This window comes from Haliotis cracherodii, unplaced genomic scaffold (genome assembly GCF_022045235.1).
Source record: "Haliotis cracherodii isolate W230 unplaced genomic scaffold, xgHalCrac1.p SCAF_2, whole genome shotgun sequence".
Lineage (NCBI taxonomy): Eukaryota > Metazoa > Mollusca > Gastropoda > Lepetellida > Haliotidae > Haliotis > Haliotis cracherodii.
In genome coordinates, this window is record NW_027266275.1 from 29,379,363 (window position 1) to 29,402,454 (window position 23,092).

General features: G+C 39.1%; 1 protein-coding gene across 5 annotated transcripts in view; it reads left to right on the forward strand.

Annotated features, from left to right (window-relative positions):
• The first annotated feature begins 406 nt into the window (after positions 1-406).
• The window catches only part of LOC139467952 (trinucleotide repeat-containing gene 18 protein-like), a 72,278-nt gene continuing 49,592 nt past the window's right edge, over positions 407-23,092 (forward strand). For 3 of the 5 annotated variants that reach the window (XM_071249554.1, XM_071249559.1, XM_071249558.1), the window contains exons 1-3: positions 407-503; positions 4,740-5,034; positions 21,506-21,619. In XM_071249554.1, coding sequence (XP_071105655.1) covers positions 4,812-5,034; positions 21,506-21,619 — 337 coding nt within the window. In that variant the 5' untranslated portion in view covers positions 407-503; positions 4,740-4,811. Of the gene's footprint in view, positions 863-4,739; positions 5,035-21,505; positions 21,620-23,092 lie in introns of all 5 variants that reach the window. The other 2 variants (XM_071249555.1, XM_071249556.1) reach the window with 2 other exon arrangements.

A 23,092-nucleotide genomic window follows, 5' to 3' on the forward strand; every position in this document is an offset into this window, starting at 1 on the left:
TAAACAGCAGCGGTTTCAAGGCACCCCATCCATGAGCCAGAGCCTAATTAGCCTAGAAAGAGGCGGGCCTAGCTCATACCACCCACCGTAACATGTGAATAAGTAAACACTGCGCGCTTTAGAGAGGAGAAAGTTGGTTGAATTGAAACTGCCTGCGTAAATTAAACCCGCTACTTCATTAAAAGACTCAGAAACCGGATCAAGGCGTCTCCCTGGATTCTAAAATAGTTTCTACCGGCCGCAGCAATATTTTGTTTATAGTGGGGACCTAGAAACCGTTTCATACCACATTGCATAGGTATGTCCCCAGGGGGTAGAGCTGAACCAATCAGAAGGCTGTTTGCAAGGTGCTTGATAGACAAGCCTGTTCTAACAATAACCGAATGTCTTGTTCAGTTCGGCAAGCCGAGGCAGGCCCGATATCCAGTACTGCAGTAACCTCGTACACAGCAGACGTGTGCTGTTACAACCGCAACCATTGCAGATTTTGTAATTTTACCGAGGTAGGAATATCTTCCTGGGTGGGGCAAACCCTTCTACCCCCGGGATTGTGTTGTCACGAGGGTTAACCTCTCGTTGGAACGTGTTTCTAGGCCTTATCGCCCGTCAAGCATTTAAACTACGCAGTTGGGAATAAACGAGGATAGTTTGCCGGCATCTCATTATTCCTACAGCAACGTACGAATTTTCCCCAAAACGACAACCACCAAACCTTTGTGATCTTGGATTAAAGTTACATGGAAAATTGTTTACATTTCAATCTGTCGAGCCGATTTGGATATATTTTGTCTTATTTCTGGGCTAAAATCTGTCGCCGATCAGCTGAGCGGCCGGGAATCTAAGGACCGGCTTCGCTCCACTCGTGAGTAGAGAATCATTTGAGATATTTAGCCCTTAACCACATCTTTTATCTTCATCCATTGTCATTGACATCTTATTGACAAATGCATATTTACATTTTTCATTTCTGACATTTTTATGTAAACAAAAAACTTATTGCGCAGTAAACAAACCAGATGCATTTATTACAATTCTATAACGGCGAAATGTGTACATTGAAGTATTTAAAACATACATCGAATGTCTACTGTTCAGCTTGAAAAATAAATAACACTTAATTTGTCAAAATAGAATTACTTTATCCCGACAAGGCGCCACACATTCAGATAGTGTCATACCGTCATACTGTCATACCGTCATACCCAACGGGCATTTCACAACAAGGACAAAAGCAGGATTGGCCAAACTATTTTATATAAGGGAGACTTTTCAAATCTATGAATTAACATATCTGCATAATTAAAGCTTCACTTAAAAACTAGGACCCTGGTTATACGATTTAAAAAAAAAGAGAACATGTTGTGTCACTATTTGAAAAAAAAATAATCTCAACCGAAAAATCCTCAAAGTGCAATTCCTTTAAAAGATATCTGTTATATCCTATGCCAACGTCCCTGTTTCAATCAAAGAAACACACACACATAATGATTTGTAACGACACGCAACACGTTAGAACTCCTCCATTGTGATCTTTCTGCCTCAGATCGCGTGTCGGTCTTTTGCAATATTTTCATATTTACAACAAAAACAACACTTTTCCACATGTATCAGATCTGTTTAAACGCGGTCCTATAGCCGTTCTTATCGAAACGGAAATCACCGGTTTCAAGCTTGCAATCACCTCCACGCAGAACAAACGCTTTCCACACATATTTCAGTCCATCGCCATTTAAGGCCAGAAGTACAATTTAACGATTGTAATTGTAAATGTGTTTTTAATGAAATGACAGTTCGGTTTTATATAATGTAGGCGATATACTTGATCTCGAAGTAGTTGGAATGTATTTATTCGCTGGTTTACGATTTTTAACTACGATTACCATTTTTTCTACACTCAACTCGATCCCAACGTGTTTTCAAAATTTGATATGCTCTAATGTATGTATTGTGTATATCATCATGTCACGAACTTAATGCAAACATATTTGTAAGATGGTATGTAGGAATTACCAAGACTAAATATGTTGGAAGCAGAAAGTTAAGTACGGCAGGGCCTCAGCACTCGGCGAGGATGGGCGCTAGTGGATTTACTAAACAACTGGCGCCAGGGCCGTTGCCGTATTTGAAATACTACACTCAAATCTAGTTTTGAATCCTCCGATGTCTTTCGTATAATATAGTGGGCAATTTAACAGATGACGTCATCGTATCCTGGTGGGGGTTTATGAAACTACGCTATACAACGCCATACCTTCCTCCTTAATTTGTACCAATACATCTTAACTGGTATTTCTTTGATGGGTTGTACCAATACATCTGATCTCGGTTCAGTTTGCCAGGCTTGTTAGTTCTCCGTGTGCCAGTACCAGACCAACTATATCCGCAGCACTTTCATTGCAAGGAAATCACTAATTAGCTATACTGTACTCGGCTCTGGCAGATTCGGTTCTAGAAAGTCCAATATTTAATGTTGTGTATATTAGTTATTGATGGTTAAAATGATATGTAGATATATTAGTTTTATATGTCCACTATTTTGGTGTATTATTTCTCATTATATTCTATAACAAATTATGTGTTTTTGAATTCAGTTTTATATAGGTACATTGTTGTGTAGTATAAGAAGTTAACTATGAGCATAATATGGTACAATGTGTTAAAATAGGACATACGAAAAAATACCTGTCACCACCCTAATCTCTGAAATGTGTGTCAAAGAGAAATTATTTTTGCGTCTAATCCCGTCTGGGAGATAGCAGAAAGCAATGATCATCTCGGTGTTAAAAGCAGGACTTAGCCCAAGCCATCATGTTGAACAAATAACCCGTTTTACCTCACAGACTGGTTCTCTTAATCGAAAGCAATTTCGTCTCAAAAGTAGTTCGATTTAATTTACATCTGAGATACAGATAAACAGTTGGCAATGCATCTTAATGGCTGAACACAACTTGTATCATTTGGAGTTAGTTGATTCTTGTCTTTGCATGTAATTAAAGTACTGATATTATGTCTTTACTTTTGGAGCTCACAAAAACACAAGATGTATGTATACAATAACGTGGACAGATTCGGGAGTTGGTTTTAGTTGCGTTTGAAAGAAGTGTTATATGGTAGAAGTTAAATCTGATTCATCGGAATGCTTTGTTTAGGACATGTGAAGCGTGGTGTATTTAGTGCGTGCAGGTGACATGCATACTGCAGTGTCTCATGACATATAGCGTTGTCACATGACATCTCTCTGTCTCTCTCTCTGACATGACAACATGAACCGTTATACCTACCTACCATCCCTACCACACAACCCCTCTCTCTACCCACTACCAGCCCAGTGCTGGCAATGGTCGGGGCGTTCAAGTAGAGAGAAAAAATTGGCAATCACAAACAACGGAATACTTCCTCTAAAGGTGCTTCGGTCAACACGGAAATTACACTGTAGATCCAGTTTTATTTAAAATGTCACTGGCAACGATAAAGATTGAATATTACACCACTGGTAGTCTTGTTTGTCAAATTGTTAATTTCATAAACTGAGAATTAATGTTGAGAAGACAGTTTATTCGAATATTCGATATTGAACCCCGCTATTCTAACCGTTGTATGGACGGTTTCCTTCTTTGAACTATAAGCACTGACAAGATTGTGGACGGGCGTGATATAAAACTGCATTTGTGCTCTGAAGTAATCACTTTCCGCCCCACAACTGTTACTGTTATACAACAGTTATAATCTCGTGCTTTGTCTTCAATGCCAGGACACTATTCCTAATAACTGTTATGGATAGATTGAGAACTGTATTAAATTCCTAAATCGTGACGTAAACGTCGAAAATCAAAACAGGTTTTAGGTTACATCGGTTCAAAAGAAGTAGATAGAATTCAGTGACATAATGTCAATATTAAACAAAAAGTCAGTGTTTTGTTAACATTGCTGATATAGAGTAGAATGACGAACTAGAATAACCATTTCTCGGTCATAAACAAATTTAAGTTAATGTGCAGCAATTTACATGTATTGCCAACTGTTTATAAAAAATAGTCCTATTTCTGTTCTCAACATTCAACGTCTGTAATTGTCTTCCATGAAACGAGAGGCTGAGTGCTGGCAGTATGAAGTGAACCTACACTGGCAATGTATTCCAATGCTATCGTTTATAAGGATTTCGCGATTATCATTACGTTCATATTTTATACGCAATTTCTACTCGACTGGTCGTTAAGTGCTATCTCAATATAAAGCTAAGAAGACGTAATTTGGTTTACGCCCGTGATTCAATACATTTCTCATCAACCAACTCCCAGAAAGTGCCGCCTTGACTCCGAATAAAAGCTATACGGTCATTGTAGGCAGAATACCAACTCTTTCAAAATAGCTTGTTGATTCCAACATAAAACTTCGCTGAATTAATGAACACTCATTGGTATGAAGTCGAAAAGAAATTATTATTACAAAAATATGAAAATATTGAGCTGATATGTGAAAAGCCTTTGAGGCGCTTGGTACGATGCAATACAAACGAGTCCATATTGAGAAGGCCATAAGGCCGGCGCCAGGCCAAAGACAGGGAAAGGTTATATCACTGAGCCCACTACATTCCTTTCAAAACCAGGCCTTTATGGTGTGGAGGTATTTTCAACGCACGTCCATTTCACCATTTGTCCCACATTTGCCTAATTCATACCGGGTCGCTTCACTGATAGAACCTATTGTCTTCATCTAATCCTTCTTTCTATCCCTTACAGCAGAGCCCCAAAGCTGGCTCAGGGTAAATGTCGCCCAACCCCCACCCTCGGAGTTTAGGTGTGTCAGGGTAGATGGAGGGTCGAGTGGATTTCCCTCTGGAGAGGGGCCGACTCCTTGCCCCTGCCATACCCTCGGGCACACTCGGGCCTCTGGGTCCTGCCTATGCGGATAACTCCACCCTCGGGAGACCCACAGTCTCGGATATTACCAGGACTGGAACCCCATCGACGTTGTCGGCTTTAGGGCACTACGCCAACCGTTACATGCCTCCCTCCATGTCCGTTCATTCGCAAGGTAAGCTCTTCTTTATTTATTGGTGAGACTTAAGTCCATTTTCCTGTAAATTGGAACATAGTTAATTGGTATGTGCAGAATTCCTGTTGAGCCAGGGTTGAACGGGTTTTCTTCGCGATGTTTAACAACCCTAGTACCGGTTAGATATAGCGTCGAGGTAACGCGCCTGACAATACCCAGTTATTTAGACTTGCGGATTATTAATCTCATGGTGGTGATTCATTTCACTGTCTGTGTTATCAAAACTTGGTTTTCATATAGTCACATAGAAAACATATTAATAACACACATGTTTTGTTCATAGTGGTTAAACAAATATCATTTTTTTCTGCATGATTGATAGATTGTGTTTGCCGTTGCGACAAAAATATATTTTGATAAGAATATCGGATGAAAAACAGTGTCAAGCCGTTTCTAAGGGCTTTAGGACATATTATGATATGTACCATGGCAAAGGTTTCTTGATTGAGACTATTAGACACGGTGCTTAAAGTATGCATGAAATAACATTATTGATTGAGCAGATAAGAAGTGGGTTGAGTCATATTTCGTTAAAAATCAATTGAGAGTAAGTTTAGGCTCTCTGAAGGTGTTATGTACGATAAGTAGAGATATTCAGCTATATGTTTAAGTCACAGTATTTTACACATACGCTGCTCAAACAATGTAAATCAAAATTGGTATTCTAATCAATAACAACACAGAAATATTAATAATATAATACACAAATGTGTTGGTGATCGACGGGAACTTAACGAATTCAGAACACTATTTTGAACAATGTTAATATTTATACGTTTCACGAAATAAATATTCGTTTATTTGAAGTAAGTATGGTTAAAATATTTAAAATTTGACATATCAATTTGATGATTGTTCAGTCAGTGTGTGTGTGTGTGTGTGTGTGTGTGTGTGTGTGTGTGTGTGATGTAAGCTACACTACGGAGCAGTACTGTGTGTTACAGGGGCCCCTGTGTTGGCGGGGGTTTCTACGAGTGCACATTAAACAGGAAAACGCTGCGTCTAAAAATAAATGTGTTCCTGATAAACTTGATTTCTAAATTGCTGTGATAATTTTCTGTAAAAATGTCCATATACATGTGACACAAATTAAGATTATACACCACAGTGCCGTATTTAACATACTGAAGCCATCACCAGCCTGCCGATCAGTTCCACGTTCACACTGGGAGCCACGGACTCGCTATTTTCCCCAGCCACACAGTCTTCGAAGGTGTATTTGCACGGACCTGTTATAAATTTTCGTTATCACGTAAGGAAGGCTAGAATTTCCTGCTAGTGGAGAGAAAATGAGAGAAGCATATTTTCCTCGAAGTCTCCGGTAACAGTGAAAATATCTCAGCCCATCCCGGCTTAAGCTTGAAGAGGAACAGTCAATCTCGACCCTGTGCGAACCCGTCTCTTTCCTTACTCCGACTCAAGCTGTGAATGATCACCTAAATTATCATTGTTATTCCCCGTTTCTTATTAGTTTAGTGAGCCGGTCAGCCGGATGACCTTGTCCACGTCTTTGGCTGGTTGCCAAGGTTCCCACACACAGCCTCCATTTCGGCTGGCCGATCGGACAAACTGGTCAGTTACGTATTGGATTATGTGAAAGCTTCTCACATCCCGACCGACCACATTCGAGATCCGCTTCTTCGTAGAAGAAGGCTCCGAATGGAATGGCAACACAGGCATTTTAGATTAGAGCTTGACGAGACATGAGTTTTTGTTGTGCCGACGAAAAAAGTCGGTGAAAAAACGATGTTACTTTGTTTGGTGTTTGATATCGATTAGTTATTTGTAGCTATCGATCTCACAAGAACCTCGGACCAGCGAGGGCCGCTCATTGGCAGTGAGCTTCATACCGCAGGACAGAGTGGGAGATCTCATGACCCCGCCGAGACATGAGGGGGCGTATAATGACAAATTACGATTTATGCTTTATATCTCTTTTGATGTGTACAAAAATACTTCATTTTGCTTTACATGATAAGATATATTTTGAATGAAACCTGTCAAAAATATATTTCCCTTCACTCACTCAAAATTGTGAAGCTTTAACGATATTCCATAATGCTACGTGAAGATTATAACCTGACATTGACAGACATAACGTGATGTAAATATGATTTAAAAACTCAATAAAAGTGTAGTGAACAAAATATACGTCCTTTAATATTCTGTCAGATGTGAAAAAGAATTACAGCACATCCCAACCTCAACCCAAACCCAAACCCAAACCCCTGGGGCAGATAATCAACAAGCCAACTAGGGGACGGTTCCAGATGCCACACCCACTATTGCAGGGTAAGGTACAGCGAGATTTCGTTATTCCGGACAGTACAGTTCCAAATCAAATCTCCCGGATTAACATATGTCCGTATAACAGAGTCATGGACACGGTGTATCTTTGAAAACTACTCAAAATAAGGTAAAGAAAATCCGCGTTTTCCATATGACTATTTAATGTCATGGCCAGATTAACTATAGTCGTATGAAACAAATCGGATTTTCTTAACTTATTTTGAGTAGTATATAAATATATTCCTAGTGAGATCTACCGGAACAAGGAATTTCCAGAATAATCCGGATTACTGAGGTTTCACTTTAGCTAATAAGCTATAATTTAACTATAAAAACTATATGTTCGAAATTGTCTTTGTTGCGGCCTACTATAAGTTATACTCTAAAAATCATCCATGTAGTCACGTGTTATATAGACGTAGTGCAGGATTATCAGTGTATAGGTGATACTGTAGTCGGGCTGAGATAGGGCGGGTCTCCAAAGTCTACCTCACCTATAGATCTCACCCCATGTGCCCCATTGATTCATGGTACCATTTAATACCCACACTTCACATGATGGCACCTTGTGGACCCAGCACAGACATATTACTGTCGATTCCAATAGGTAAATGGACTATTCGGAACCACTCTTCCAATTTTTTTAATTTTCTGTCTAAATGGAACCCGCTAGATGTGTAACATTTGATAAAGTTTGTTTGTTATTGTGTGGAGCGGTGTTGTATATGTGTTTTCCTGCAATGTAGGTGTTGAACGTGCAGACAAATGACCATATAATGTTCGTAGAACTATTCTAATTGGCCCTGTCCGAGTCCAGCACTGACTGGTAATAAACACGCTCTTGCTTTGCGGTGTTGATCAGAAGAGAAAATAACATGGCAATTCCGTGCACAAGGAGTTATTCAAACAAGCGGGATTGCGCACAAAAGCTTTGGGGACAAAGGGCATAATTCTTGGTAACCTTCGCTCATACAAATCTAATGATTTTTATCCTTAGAAGGTATGAACTTGAGAAATTTAATTGCTGTGGTTTAAGCGTTTTTCCCAACAATTATATTTGGCAAGCGGCAGTTGAAAGCCCTGTCGTGCATAACCCTAGTCCCGGCCATTCGGTAGCCGGTCTCGTCTTACAACAGTACTTTGAAGCAAGAGTTCACACGTTCGAACGGGGGATTAACATTTTAGCTGATTTTACTCTTACCCTGAGTCTAAAGATTACTCGTGTCTCGGAGCGTGCAGCCAGTGGTCACGTGATTACCGAGGGCTTTACCCCCAGATGTAGCTGACAGGGGGTCCGGAGGGGGCACGGCAGGGGTCAGGTTGTGACACTGGTCATCTCGCCAGGGAACACGGTTCGCCGGAGCTGATTAGAAACATCCATTGACGGTTTCTTTTTTATTAAATTAATTCTAAAAACGATTTTGTTGCTTTAACACGTGAGTTAGTGAACTACATAGCATATTTGTACATCGTGGGATGGTGTTTATTTGTAACTATAAAAAAAGAACGAATGGTCTGATTGACGTGTGGTGTAAATGTTGTAGCTGGGCTTGTAATATCCTCTTTCATTATGTCTTACTGTAAATATAACAGCATCTTGCTATATTACCGCACATAACTAGCTGTGCTATACACCATAACCCTCGCAGCCTGGTTAGTCATCTCTGTGAAAGTATGCATCAGTATTTAATAAGCCCGTTCCTTAGCGCTGTGAGAGACAATAATCTCACTTTCAAATTTCAGCATTTTGATAGAAATTTACTTTTCACAGAGTTCAATTTCAGCAGGTGTATGCTAAAGTAGTGTCCCTCTTGGTTGTTTGCCATATTGTCAAGAATTAGAATGTTACATCACATGAGGCACCCTGTTTCAATGTTACAGTGAGTGTATGCGAACAGTGCAGTGGTCTTCATATTCTCCGCGTTGTTTATATTTAACTGAAAATAACATTTCCACAAAATCCATGTCTAAAACTGTTGATAGAATGCTCTGACTATTGGTCTTTAGAGATGCTTGTATTTTAACAAGAGAAAAAAAAAGTCATGTCTGTTTAACTGCAGTGACTTTGACAAGTTCATGACCAGGTTCCGATGTACTCTTTGATATGTGTAGATCTGTATCAAGTCTTTTTGTACTCTGAAAAAAAACTGCTTTGGTGTACCGCAACATGACTGAATGCCGGGATCCCTTTACGGTATGAAAACAAGGAAATGGATATAGACCCAGTTGTGTAGACGTTTTCGTCTAGACAGAGGGTCAGGGTCGCGTATGGTTGTGCATCCACTTACCCACCCTGGTCAGGAACCACCTCCCCCTCCCCCACCCGAGTCTGGTCGAGACACCTCCCATCCCACCCTCAGTCTCCTGCTTATTTTGCCGGAGGCTCCAGGATTAACGATGGACAGTACGTGTTAAAACCCGATTTGGAATCAGTCTGAGAAGCTCCATCATTAGTCTTCATTATATCCCCATTGTATTCCCCCCAGCTACAACGCTAGGAGGAATGGGAGGGGGCACAGGTTAGGCACGTTGTCATGGGTGTCGCATGCCAACACCGACTACGTTACAGGTGTACTCTTCCTCCATCACTACGATTGACCAAACAGGCGTGTAATGTGTTGAAAATATGAAACTTTCTTGTATTAATTTTTTTTAAATATTTCATTTTGAAATCTTAGTTCTTTTGGTGGAATGATATTTCCTGTCACAATGTCACCTCAGTACATCGGCCCTGTTTACCGTGAAACTTTCTCACAGTAAAATTCTTCAAACTCAATAGAACATTGGTATGGGAAGAAAAGTTTATATTTAGTAACCGTTTTACTCAGTCAAACACAGCAACAGTACATTTATCGTTGTTGATAGGTGGGGAATACACGGTGGTGAATTATTCTGTACCGTTAAAGTTGCAGCGCGCAATGGATTACCTGTCACAATACAAACCGATCATTTGTCTAATTAGAGATGATTGCTGTACATTTTGAATTATTAATTAGATAACAACAGCAAAAAACAAATAGAAATAATAATTTATGTCGATGATATGAACAGATTATTTTTTCTGTTTATAAAATTAAATTTAATGGTCAATAAAATATTTTTTTTGCGAAAACCAAATTGAACGTGGCGGTAGTTGTATAACGTTATCTTTAAAATTATGTAAATAATAAAGTTGTTTTGATTTCATCGATAGATTGAGAAAAACATTTGAGAATTTATTTTTTAGATCATGTAAGGAAAACGTCCAATTGTTTTATTTTTGTTGTGGAACTGAAATGTACGTACATATAAACGCCAATATTATTACATAAATCAAGTTAACTATTTCAACAGATAATTAAAATTGCCTTGATCTTGCAGTCGTGTCAAGAAGGTGTTTTAAGTGTTTATTACGCAGTAATTGAAAAATTGTGACGGTGGAAGGATGTGCTCTTGTTTGCCTGTAGTAGGTGAATGAAATGCTTGCATTAAAATTAACAAACTGCCAGTATCGGCATCTTCCGTTTCATGTTTATATAACCGAGCGAAGTGACAGCTAAATGCATTTTTAGAAATATTTTTTAAAGTTGTCTTCGTGTTTAAAATAGATTATTGATGTAATTAAATTAAGGATATTCCATTGTTGTAACTTGTTTAGAAAAGTAAATAAGGAATATTCAATGTCTGTAAGAATCAGCCATTTTCACAAAACCCATTACTGCAGTAATTTGAAGCAAAGGAATATTGATCACTGACTTCACAACCACAAAGTGAAAATTGGTGTGCTTCAAATCATGTGTTTTATTCCCAGCGGTTTTGAAATGAAACGTTCGTGTTCGAATTGTTTAACTAATTACAAACATACATAATATAACAAAGAAAGCATAATATTAGACCCCTTAAACTGGCGACGACCGTTGTCATAATGATGACAAGAAAAGGTGAAAAGGTGCGGTCATTTCTCTGACCATCAGGTGAACATTCAGTTATTCTTAGAGCCAGTGGGAATACAGGCATGTGATCAATGCGGCATTATGAATACAGGTGCATTATCTATAGATTTATAGTACAGTGCGCTCCACCATTTAGGAAAAATTGAGTTTCCAAAGATATCCATCCGCGCGGCTGTTTACCACATGGCGGATTCACACAGGGCATGTTTGGCTGCAATTGCTCAAGAATTTCGCCCGGTATCTTCTACCTAGAGCCCAGTGATTGCTGTCGCCAATAACCTGGTCTTAATCACGGGCACTAATTAACATACCGACACACATAGGCCCTGAAACAGACTCAGACTTTTTATCACCAACGTTCTCGTGGTTTCGCGTTATTAATAAGTTTATGGCGGTTGACATTCGTAGAGATTTGATCCTGTTCACAACTAAGACGTACACACGGACACAGCACAACGAATCTCGTATATCAGAGTACACAGACTAAAGAATAATAGTTTCCTCACTGTCTTTGTTGTATTTTCGTTCAGCTTGAATCATTACCGAACGTTGATTTTTTTACTATCATATCTATCATTTCTATATTTGACAAGCGCCTATTATTTTTTAGCTTTTTGCTTGAGGGCTGTGACATTTGTCATGATAATTTTTAGCTTAAGAGTTTGAAATCTGGGTTATTATTGCAGGTTACACTCCAATTCTAAACGTTATTTACGTTATCAAGGCATGTAAGATTATGCAGTTATGGCTATGAGTAATTTCGTTAATCATCTCAAGATAAACATTTCAATGTTTAACAGTTAATCTTTACAGCTAACTTGGTGAGTGCTGAGGCCCGGTTATAGCTATTGACAAGCGGGCGTCCTCTCCGTCGCGATGAAAAACAAAGCTGGAACAGTGACAATCATATTCAATTTACCTAGGACAACGTCGGAATTGCTTGTTTTACGTTTTCAAAGAAACAATAAAATATCCAAAGTAACAAATTAATTTTCTGCTTGAGGTATTTACTGTTTCATTATGACATTTTGGACGATATTTTTTGTAGTTTGTGGAATCAGCGGGATTTTATTGTATCAAATTAATCATTTGACGCTGGATTTGTACCTGAGGTGAACAAATTTTGGCTATATTAAATGATGCAGCATTTAGTATGAACTATTACTACAATGCATGTGGCAAATTAAACGGCTAGGATGGTGTTGTGACGATCCCCGTCTGAGCCACCTGGCCGAGATTGGCAGCTCCTCTTCTTTCCCTATTGTGCTCATACACTCTCAGATGATTGAGGTGATCTTCAAGTGGGGACCGTCTCAACATAAATCTATAAATATTACTGATGTCTTCCCTCCAAAGATTTTCCCGATAAACGGTGCATTTCCTTATGTAAACTAGTTTCAAGTTTGCAGAAACAAAATAGACATGTACATACACAGTTTGATCGATAAGGCAAACATATTGATTCGAGTAATGTCTCTGTCAATTCAAAGTAAAATAATCATTTGTTGCATTTACTTTGATACAAAACATGCCTGAATGACGTCATGCAATAATGTAAATATTATTCACAAAAATAGAGGCATAAGAAACAGAAAAACACAGTTGAATTGTTAATTATTACATACTTGTATGTGTCGATTTCTTTGGGAGCGCACGTGGTTGCTATGTTGTTACGGTAAATATCAGAAATATTGTTTACCAAACCGAAGAAGGGAATTATCCATGAATATCAACTAAAACATTAACGTGTACATGTTGAACTGCCCAACAAAGCGATGGGATAAACAGTCAAAATTGATTGAATACTTTTATGAATATTGTATTGTCACACACTTAATAATTCTCCAACAGTATGTGATATTAATGGGTAAGCTATCGGTACTCTGTAGCCACGATGGTATGTTCACGGGGAGACTGTCGACTACCACCCTGAGCTTGCTCATAAGGTTTCCTCAGCGAGGAAGAATTGCCAGGCCCATCCTCCGCTAGGCATACAGGCTGAATTCACTGTAGCTTGCTTCAATTTAGAAACATAATTAAATTTGCAGGTCACGACTTCGATGCCACTAAAATACCACTCACATATACACAAGTGCAATTTTGATTTCCAGTCGCAGCCTGGCTGACTGTAGGCTTCGCTGATCGCCTTTTGAGTCGAAAGGGACTTTGACGAAACCAATTTTGCCAGTGTCGGTTGTGTATACAAGACGTTGAAATACCGAGTTTGACCCCCCTACCAGCCCCACTCTCCATACACATGCGACCGGTGGCGCGCCTGTGTGCGACCCTCCATGATGTTACCTTCTCTCCCGGGATATCTTAATGACTATGTATATCAAATGTAAATGGTTTTTGTTTGAAGTGGGCTCAAATTACCAGACAAATAAATTCAAAATTGTTCATTTTCTTATAAAACCCGACCCGAGATATACATTCTACGGTCAGCTCTCATTACCAGAAGTAGCTATTAGTAATTACTGTGGCTATTACAACTTGAAAGTACACATTAAATTGCAGTCATCTAACATTTCAAGTGAAAGTGTTATACCTCGAGGACAGAACTACGTTCACATTACTACTGCCGGTGTTCGTGTAGCTTGTGGTGGACATTGCTGGCGGAGGGGATTAACATCGTCCACGGGTGTAACATAGATGGGGAGGAGGGATACAGCGGCATATTGAGTGTGCACCCCATTTTCAGACACCTTACTATCAACCTAAGTCCCTCTAGCGTCGCAAAATCTTGGCGTCGCCTCTGCTCTGAACGCGACGGTGATTCTGTGAAGATCCTATTTCTCTGCTATGTCCGTTGTACCAGTTATGCATGGGCAATATGCCTAGGTGATGGTGTCAGATATTATATAAACACCTACGGTGTCATATGGTCTGGTGTCTTGATACCCATCGATATCGAAATCGACATTATCTGAAATATGTTGGTGTTCTGAAATGAATCGCTGTTTCAATCCCTGTGGTAGTGTAGGTCGTCATTGAAGACGTTGATGTCGTAATGGTGACGTTCATCATCTGGAACCTGTCGAAAATCTCACCCGGTGTCCTCGTGTCAGAGACCAGGTGTCTGCTACGAGGCAAATGCGTGATGACATGGGGGGGGGGGGGGGGGGGTCGCTATCACAGGTAACGTGGTCAGCAAAGGCCCGGAGTACAATCTTACCCAGTACATGGGGATGCTCGTGGCTGGAGAGATGGGGCTTAACTCATTATGACATTGCTAAGTGGATATTTCAGAGCTAAGACTGTCATCAGCGAAAACCTAGAGGGCTGGGAAACATGACCAAGTTATCGGAATCGATGGAGTGGTCACCATGCAGTGGGCACTCTGACCACTCGGTTCTAATGGTCAGCGGTTATGTGTGGCCACCTTCCATTTACAGTGGACACGGATCCGCCGCTGGGAGTCGCACTATCTCGTCGACAACGTCGCAGTGACGTGGCCATCATCGTAGTCTCGTCTCAATTCAGGGAAGACGCCATCACACGCAAGTCCGAGACGCTGAACAGCTAGGACCCATTACACAAGGATCTATCTGAAATAATGGACATTTTAATGTCGCTCTATTTATCAATATGAACGTCTGGCTCCCACTCAGTTACACTAACATATCAGAAGCACATATCTTCTAAACGACCGACCATCTATTTCGTAAGTGAAACTGTCTCGTTTAAAACCTGTCCCGAAACTGATTACTTAGTGACAATGGTACGTTTCGTTGTGTAACGTGTCACGTAATATCCCGGAGCTTAGTTTATGAATCATGACATGAAACTGTTTGGACATTTTGTTTACTATTGATTCATTGTCCGAAACTGGCACTTCCCTATGTCAAACAAATCGATAAATATAAGCAGAGCGCGGCAGAGAAACTTTAGAACCCCCTGCCAACATCTAAGGGTTTGTGCTCATCGGTAGGGGTTGGTACTAACCTCCTTGCATTCACTGGTCAAACATTGTAGCATCAATAAATGTATCAATTTACCAGTTCCTACTAATATTGGAGCTGGAAAATATAGGAGTATGTGAAATATCGGATCCCACAGCTCGAAACAAACTCTGACTGATCTCGTGAGGGTCCGCCGTGCTCTGACTCATTCTGATTACTAGTTAATATCTCCCTGGTAAACAATTACTCAACGTCACTCAACTTTAACTTTCCCGAGGCATATGAGGAACGGGTTGTAAATCTTGTCTATTTGAAGACCTGTTATCTTTGATAGATATATTAATTTCATTCAAAATGTATTCCGAACAAAGCTACTTTGTTGCAATGACGATTTACTATGTATAGACACACGAAGTGTCGGTTTCCTAGCAACATGTCCATTGGTGTTGAAGACAGTGACATTTCCTGTGTGTGACCGGTATTCCGCGAAGTAATACGGGGGTCAGCGATCAATCACTAGGTGTTTATTTGTTATGTAAATACACTATAAGGAAACCGGCAACAGGATATTTGGGCTGACATATACGGTATAACACATTAACTGGATTAATAGGAAAATTGGCCAATCCCATGTTTGTGAAAACCAGATATTAATGCAGAACAGTGCAGTGTTGTCGATATTAACTATTGAGCGGGGGGTAGGTGTGTCATAGAGCGTGATTTCCCACCTAAAGAGGAGCTGAAGGTACAGATTTCATTTGTAGAATATAAGTGTTGCTTGGAACATTGTCGTCTTCGCGAACCCGTTCTGAGTCTGATATTGAATGTAATAAATAATAATGTCAGTTGTATCATCATGTGAAGACCATTAATGAAATCATTAATTTATGTAAGCTGTTATTCAAGAATTTGAATGCTGGAATGATGGCATGCAACGATCACATCATTAAATCATTATTGGAATCATTTTGTGGCCATTATTTTCTTTAGACGCACAGTGTATATATTGATTTTATCCAGCGAAGTAGCAATGTTGTCGGGTAAATGAATGGATCTGTTTTACAGAATGAAAACCAATAGATCCTTGCAGATCATCACAATATATCTGATTAGTAGATCGTCACAATGGTACCTATGTTCATGGAAAGGTGAAGGTCGGAGTTTCAATCCATGCAGGCTAGCAATTCAAACAATGATCCTTATCCGGGTAATTACCGTGGGCATGCGCAGACTGTTACAACTAGGTGTGGTTTTTAATTCGTTTCGCATGAATGATTGTCATGTTTGGCGAGAGAAACGTGGCGACATAGAGGTGAGATTGAATTACCCGGGGTTTCTATTGCCGAGGATAGCTGGAGGAAAAAAACCGTTTTGAATCGAAATTCTTTCCTCATTTACTGAACTAGAAACTGGAGGATAAAATCCACGTTTGCGATTTCCTGCTAATATTTACAGAATCGGAAATAGATGGGATCATTTTTCATTGCTGGTCGGTCGAAACTTCTCGGCATTTGTAGAAGTGGGGGTAAAATGCATCAATCACTTTTTTTTAACACGGTTAAATTTACATTTGGTCAAAACGCTGTAAGATTAGAAAAACAGTTTCAATTCGATTACGATCGAAGCAAGAAAAAGTTAGTGCGTGTCAAACATATCATTAGTTAAACAGTATTTCATCCCAACTGCCGGTTACCACACGTTCACGTTTGGACTGACGTCACGAGAGATGCTTTGCGACGGACCCGCAGCATCCGATGGTCAATTCCGTGTAGCTCTGTACAGATGGCGGAGTACAAATGGCCACAAATGACCAACCCCCATCTCCCTGACGGGGGGAGGGGAGGCACCCTTCCCGTGACCCAGCGGGTAACGGTAAACTACAACTGAATATGTCCTTCATACGTTCCCAGTAAAGGTAAACAGTGGAACGTGCTTTTAGCGGGCGTGCTTTCCCGCCAATTGTGACTGGAAAAGATGGGCAGACGACATCTTTCCTGGTTTTCACTTGTCTGCCGCTAGAACATGGAACTAATTGAGAAAGACATATTGATCTCGGAGTCAAGTGCCACAAACACGAAAGTAATTAATTGCGTTTTGAAAAAATCGTGCAAAACTCAACTGTAGGCTGAACTAATACAGTGCTGTTAAAATTCCCTTCCATTATTGGCGTTTTGTAGGTGAGATTTGTCTGTTGTATAAAAACTTGATGTTACACATTTCCAAGGAGTGGGGAGAACGTACTCCACATGTGGTAACCAGTCATATCAGTTTTCTGCAACTAAAGTTATGTAAACTCACTTCTTACAGCAATGATCGATCATTTGGCAAATGGTCAGAATTATTTTATTTTCCACTTTCAAGACACATTTTCTTAGCAGCTGCTCTAAAACTTTGAAAGGGAAATCGCTGAAATTTGACGGATAACTGCATGTTAATACGATTCACTGTCCTGCGATGTAATATTTTTTTTCCTATATACGTCGTCTCATCTCACCTGGTATAGAATCATGTGATCAAACATACTGTGATCAAACTAAACGTCATCAAACATTGCTGGAGTTAATGTCAGTGATTATGGTGCAAATTGATTGAATGAATATATCTTTGTCGGCAATGCATTGAGCAAGGTTTCCCAAGACCATCCGCCAATGTAGGAACATCATTGGAATGCACCGAGACTGTGGGATATATATAATTTTTCATGAAAACAAAGCCAATCAAGGTTTATGTGAAATCCGCATCAGGCAAAATCATTTTTCTAACTTTTAGAGGAGAGAAACGTATATGTAATAAAAGGTTTCTCAGAATACATATTAGCCTAGAACACCATGTGGAGTATTTTTATTGACCAGATTACATTTCAACTTCATATACCGTACTTGAATGTGATACACAGGCAGAAGACTATACGAAACTACAAACTATTTTTAGTTTTGATAACAATGAAATTTCCATGGCAACAATTACTCCGAAGTAGACGCTTATAGAAATGTTCCAGGTACTGAAGCACTGCCAAGGGTTATCACATATGTGTGTGTTATTTATTGCGCTCCGTTATCATTGACAGTTTGATTGTGCGAAATTTAATAATTATATCTCTTTCGTTGATTTACTATAATATATCGTATCACATATTTGATGGTTAATCTGTTTTCATGCGTGTGCCTTAATATGTCTCAGCTCAAAATTGAATGTTTTCTCTCGAATGTCATCATATTTTGACCCCACTTCGCCGAACAGAACAACGTTATCTAGTTCTGTCATACCAATAACAGCACAAACAGAAGCATGGAGAATCTGGACGGCGGAGAGTACTTCACGCTACGTTCATGTATGCACAACGTTTGGCAACGCCGGCTTGCTTCCAAATATACAATTTGCAATTTCGTTACCTATGGTTACACGACTATGTAAATTTGACGGTCGTAGTTGGACATTGACATAGCCACAAGCCTGCGGAGGTGAGGCCATTCATAGCACTTTTGCAAGGGCTCCCGCCATTGTCAGTCCCTTCACGCTCCGGGCCAGGCAATAGTGGGGACATTGAAAGACGTGGAAGGGTTTTCTGTTTCCAACAAGCTTATAGGGATGTGGAGACAAGGGGGTGTACCCTTACATAGCATCTTCGAATTACACACAGTAGTCGGGACAGATAGAATAGATTCACTTGAAAGAGAGGACCGGCAGAATAAATACGTAGAGTATGCATATTTCATCCAAGTTTCTTTTCAGAATAGCGTTCATTTAAAATAAGATATTTTTTTCTGTTTCGAAAACTAGTTTACTACCTATGATTACGGGTTGACAATAGTTTGAATGAAGTGACATTGATGTATTTCATAACCATGCAGAATGTCATTTAAGTAGGAATATAACCAACGTGAATGTGTCAATATTAATGTATCTCACGTTAATGTGTCAATATATAAAAATCCTTAATGTGTCAATATGGATATAAGTTCAGTCAATATGTCAATATGGATATAAGTTCAGTCAATGTTTCAAAATATGAATGTATTTTCCAGTCAATGTATCTCACGTCCCACGTATGTCATATGTTTGCAGGTGCTTTTGGTGTTTTGTGTTTTGTGTTTTTCACAAACTAAAATATAATATTTAGAAAATGAGTACAACGAAAGAAAGGTTTCACATGTTTAAGTTTTGCTGCTTAAGTCATGTATGAAATATATGTTATTACACATTTCCACGGTTGATCACATATACAATAGGATCTCTGTGGTTTTTTTGGTTCACGTAGTCTGTAGCAATTATGATGAAAAGTGCACATAACAATGATAATCAATTACGTAATTCTGTCAAATGTTATCTAAAGAGGGGCAACGTGACGAGGTTGGTTCTACTGTAATGTATTTTCTGTACGGTGATAAAAATTTCCTGATGTGATGATATTCAAATCTTGCTGGAATTATTTTATTTGTTCAAATTAAAATAACCAAAATATCTGATATTGTAACTTCGTTACACTGTTTATGACAAGCAAATTAACACTCAATATTATAAAGTTTTAAAAAGTATAATGAAAAAAGTCAATTTACTGTCGTTTTTTAATAAGAGCGTGATAACCCATGAGGATATAACTTAATTGTGAACACGGAACACATATGACTGTATGAAAATAAACGTACAAAAAATAGTGTATGTTCTGTTAGAAGCATCGGATGAATTTTCTCACGTGATTTAATATCGATTCAACATGAAAACCGTTATTTATTGAATCATAATTAATATTGCACCACATACAATATGTTATTCATATTTATAGATTTCTTTTAAATATAGTTTGGACATTCGGTATAAACATCAAGACGGAACTTAGAAAAAACTGTCATTGAAACTCGTTAGTAAAAGCCCGTTGCAAAATTCTTCTAACATTTTTCATTTGTAAACTACTTTTTGAAGGGAGAAATCATCAATTATTTTGTCGATCATCCTTGACAGCTTGTAACACACTTGAGTTTCCGGATTCGCCACAGACGTTATCTGTTTTGAAGATTTTTACTTAATTCTTGAAAGAATTTTCATTTCGCTTTAATTTAATTATTTCAAACGTTTCTGAAAATAATCAAGCTTTTCCTCAAATCATTATGCAAAATTACCAATGAATGTCTTTTCGTGAAATTAGTGTATTTTTTAATTTATTGCTAAATCTTTTTGCTATAACCGATGTTGTGGGGGAAATAATTTTGAGGTATTTATTTGTGTGAAAAAATCCATATATGTCTGATAGTAAAAAAAAATCCATAAATCTCTCTAGGTTGACGGTCGTTGAAATTGACTGTCGGATATAAACTTCACCATTGACAGCATTTCGTATAAATGTATTTTCTCTCTCACTACAGTGAGCAAGCGTAAAGTGTTTGGAAGTTTATGGAAGAAAACTTTGTCAGAAATTTGCAAAACGTGTAAATTGTCTCTTTCCATGATAATAAAAAATGAGTGATTGGTCTTTTATGGTATTCCTAATGCACAGTTGTGCATAATGGTTCTTATGGCGTGTTATCTGGTCCGCGATCGTCGCCCCGTACTGCATAACTACAGTTATCATACGTGTGTTAGGTGCAACATGTATTGCAGTGTACAGCAGGTGGGCCCTGATGTCGTCCTATCTACCATGTACTGGAAACCAGTGCTTAGTACAACATAGAACGATTGTCCACCCAAATGCATAGCTACAGCTCTTAAACTGGCGCACTATATTGCCACCCTTCGTCCAATATTGCCGTAAATCTCCACGATGCTGTAACATTATTCAAAGCCAAATAACATTAAGCAATAATTCTTGGAGATTTCAAGTGTCGTCTTCGTTAATATCACATGATTCACACGTTGTCTTGCTTGCAATCATGAGCTGGTTCCAACAGTTATCTTCTGGCGAGTTTTTAGACTGCCAGCTTCGTTGCGCGATGGGTCTCCCCAAAGTCGATATGCCGGGTTATAAATCTCGGATGCGGATGTCCTATTAATTTGCTTGTGTCATGCAGTTTTTATCCGCAACAATTAACACAGCAATTTTATTTCCTGAGCCCTATCTGTTAGCTAGTGTCGTACTCGACCATCCCGTCGTCTCCGTGAGCTGAAACTCGCAACTCGCGTCTCAACAACTCGATTGTAAGTTATAATCTTATAAAGGGCAAAATGCCAACAGTTTTTGCAACTCTTTTGAGTGAAAGAAACGTACGCGACATAACAATCGGGGTCAAAGGTGAGACCCGAGTATTGGTGAATGTAAACAGACACGTGGGACCTCTATACGCACGTGGCCCCAACTCGATAGCTTGCTTTCACATATTTCTTTTTTCATTTTAGGAGCAAGTTTTGCGTTGATGGGCGGTTACCTGAGCGGTACGGGCCACGCCCCCGAAGGCCTCAAGTCATTGATGCCTGAAATGCCACAGTTCTGGGGACCCACCCACACTGACGGTAAGACAACAAACCTGCATAGCTTCTTCAACCAGTTCCTAGGGTTCATGTTCAAGTAGAAATTATTATCAATGATTTTTTTAACCTTAATATTACCCGCACTTGGTTATTACGTTTCTTCAGTAGTGAGACTCTCCCTATGTGAGCGCCACTCCTTCCCATATAATGCTCGCTAACTAATAGTAACCTATACGTTCGCTTTGAAAATAGACCTATAGTATCTGGTTTCTTCTATTATTGAATTTTTTTATCCATTTCGTTTATCATTCTTCCATGTTGACGCGAAATCCAATGACAGTTAACATCGATACTGACTGTATATCAGATGAAATATTCTTACCCTTGGAGATTAGACACGTTCCCCCAGTGTACGTTCACTAATGAAAAAAAAAATAAAGTTGAAAAAAATACTCCATGAAAGACCATCCTGTATTACATATTGATTAATTTGAATTAATGTATTTTTTCCCTATGATCACAAATGTTCATTTTGTACTTTTGAGTCGATAAGAACCATATGATCTAGTTAATAATCGCGATTCAATTAATATCCACTAAATCAACGAAATGTATGTTTTAAAATGTCATGTGTGTTGAACGTGCCCGTCACGTGCACCTGTCGCACACGCAGATCCTCCCGTGGTGAGTGCTGCTCGGGAAGAGGAGGGGTTGGGAAGGGGCGGATGGAGGGGGTGGGGGGAGACTGCTCTCATTCTGATCTGGTTGATCCTCTCGCAGATCGTAGGCTGATTCACCAGCTAGTCTCATCTACTATTCAGTTCTGATCACTCAGTCAGATAGCCATTTGGAAATATGCACTATTCGTGATTGTGTATTTTTGTTTGGTGTGTTATCATTTCTGAGAGGGATATCCTCGCTTCCTATCGCGCGGACCTGGGAGAAGACACTAGCTGCCGGTTTCGGCCAATGGGAATGTTGTATATAATGAGCTAAAGAGTTATACGTTATGAGCGCTAGTACGTGTATTCTGATAACACCACGTGGCGTCACCATTTGTCTAAATCTACACATTATGTTTTTGTGTTTATTTTAGGAAAATTATCTTCCTTTGATATACCCTTACACGAACTATGATGAAAGAAACGTTGTTTTACTTATGACACAATCTGCACCAAACATTCAAGAAGTAGTTTCATATATTTATCTGAAACAACTTCAGCAGTCGATATTGTTTATTTCTCTCCCGATGTTTGCTTATAATTATATGTATAAAACATACGACAGGTCCATTATGTTGCACAGATATTGAACACAGGCATCTCATTCCAAGCATTCTCATTTTAGACACAATAAACAGATTCTAAACTTCAAAGACAATATTTCAATAGTATTATAAAAGTGTTCTTTACAAGTTAACCGGTGAACCCGAATGATGGCGCTGAACTGAAAGTCGGGATGATATGGCCCAGTGAGTTCTATTTATCGCAAATTCTAATCAGAGATCTGACATAG